The 2042-nt window shown below is 33.8% G+C and overlaps 1 protein-coding gene across 1 annotated transcript; it reads left to right on the top strand.

The window, feature by feature from the left end:
• The first annotated feature begins 556 nt into the window (after window positions 1-556).
• LOC111023510 (uncharacterized) lies at window positions 557-1102 on the top strand. The gene has a single exon (XM_022300969.1). The coding sequence runs from the start codon at window positions 557-559 to the stop codon at window positions 1100-1102; it is 546 nt and encodes a 181-aa protein (XP_022156661.1).
• Window positions 1103-2042: the final 940 nt, after the last annotated feature.

The following is a 2042-nucleotide window of genomic DNA, read 5'->3' as shown; positions in this document are numbered from 1 at the left end:
TTGAAGAAGAGCCAAGCTTGAGCATCCAACGTCTTTCATTTCCATGTCGATGATAAATTTTAGGATCATTTCTATGTATTGAGATTTGAGGTCTTTTCTTCATTAAGTTTTAAGTTTTTTATTTTTTAAGTTAATTTCAAAGGTTAGATTTAATTTTATGTTATTTTGTCTTTTAATTTTCAGTTTTATGACTAGTAAGTCTTTAGGTTTTAAATGTTGTTTTAAGTTTTATCTTGGTTACAAAATAGGTCCAAGTATTGTACCTATACAAGGGTGAACTCCCATGAGAAGTTTGTATTACCAACATTGTACTATTTCATTTGTTTATTCACCATTTTTAATCACTTCAATTTGACGTTGATTAATTTCTCTTCTATTGAATCCTACTCTCTCACATTTCATATTTCCTCATTGTTCATCAAACACTGAGATTTTTTCTATTGCTTCCGCATTATTTTTTATCACTTTCATTTTCTCAACAATGGTATCAAAGTCTTAGATTTAAAGGCCTGTGATTTTATTTTGAGGGAGAGAAATTCCAATTTCTTATTTGATAATGTCTTCAAATTTTTGTGTTACCTCTCCTCCACGATTTAGTGGTGAAAACTACCAATTTTGGGGTGTTAAAATGCAATCCTATCTCAAAGCACTTGGCCTTTGGGAACTAGTTTCAACAGATGTCGATCTTGAGCCATTGGGAGAAAATCTGACATTGAATCGTATCGGATTACATGAAGAGAAGAAGTTAAAGCCTAAAGGTTTATCTATAATTCATGCTTCTTTATCTAATCCTATATTTGCTAAAATTATTGATTGTAAAACGGCAAAAGAAGCTTTGGATAAATTACAGGAGGAATTTGAAGGAAGTGGAGAGTTTGAGATGCTCAAGATGAAAGATTCAGATTCTGTGATGGACTACACAACTAAAGTGATGACCATTGTGAATCAAATTAGACTAGGTGGTGAAAATTTTCAAGATCAAAGAGTTGTAGAGAAAATAATGGTCAGTGTTCCTAGCAAATTTGAATCAAAGATCTCAGATATAGAGGAGTCTTCTAATTTGACTACTCTTTCTATAGCTGAGTTAATTAGCAAGTTATGAGCCCAAGAACAGAGGGATACAATTCGTAACAAGGACCATGTTGAAGGTGCCTTTAATGCCAAGTTCAAAGGCAAGAAACCTGCTGCATAAGATGATAAAAAATCAACCAAATATCGGGGGAGCAAGGGAAAAGGAGGAGCGTCAAAGAATGGTAAATTTCTTCCTTGCCGTTTTTGTAAACAGACCAACCATACTGAGAAAGAATGTTGTTACAAAAACAAATAAGTCTTCCATTATGACTATTGCAACAAGGATGGTCATACGGACAAATTTTGTTATGCCAAACAAAACCAAATCCAATATCCCCAGCAACAATCAAATTGTGCAGACAAGAATCAGGAAACAAATTTGTTGTTTATGACTTCTCATACAAGTGACAACGAGTCAACCTCATGGCTAATTGACAGGGGATCATGCACCACCCATATGGCCAAAGATATCAATATTTTTAGCCAGATTGACAGATCTATACAGTCTAAGGTTGTTCTTTAACATGGTGAGACAGTGCTAGCTGAAGGTAAAGGTACTGTCGTCATGCAAACTAAGCAAGGTGAAAAGATAATATCAAATGTTTCATATGTTCCAAGATTATCTCAAAACTTGCTTAGTATTGCTCAATTGTTGCATAATAATTTTTCTGTGGTTTTTAAAGATCAAGATTGAGTAATTTACGACCCTCATGGAGCAGAGATTGCAAGGGTCAAAATGATTGGTAATGCTTTCTTTTTGAATGGTGACTCACTATGTCATCATGCTCTAAATGCCAAAGTGGAAAAAAGCAGAAAATGGCATTATCGCTTTGTTTACTACAACATAAAAGCTTTGTAAATTTTGCATTCTTCTAACATGGTTGATGATTTAACAACTTTGTCTCATTTGATCAAATTTGTGAAAGTTGCCAAGAAGTGAAAATGCACCGTCTAACTTTTCCAAAAGGTGG

This window comes from Momordica charantia (genome assembly GCF_013281855.1).
Source record: "Momordica charantia cultivar OHB3-1 chromosome 7 unlocalized genomic scaffold, Mcharantia_2.0 BLBB01000007.1, whole genome shotgun sequence".
NCBI lineage: Eukaryota > Viridiplantae > Streptophyta > Magnoliopsida > Cucurbitales > Cucurbitaceae > Momordica > Momordica charantia.
The sequence above is the reverse complement of the archived record's forward strand: the minus strand, read 5'-3'. Positions and strand labels throughout refer to the sequence as shown.

Bases quoted from the DNA above. Each gene is read 5' to 3' on its own strand.
- LOC111023510 (XM_022300969.1), top strand. From the start codon at position 557: ATGTCTTCAAATTTTTGTGTTACCTCTCCTCCACGATTTAGTGGTGAA.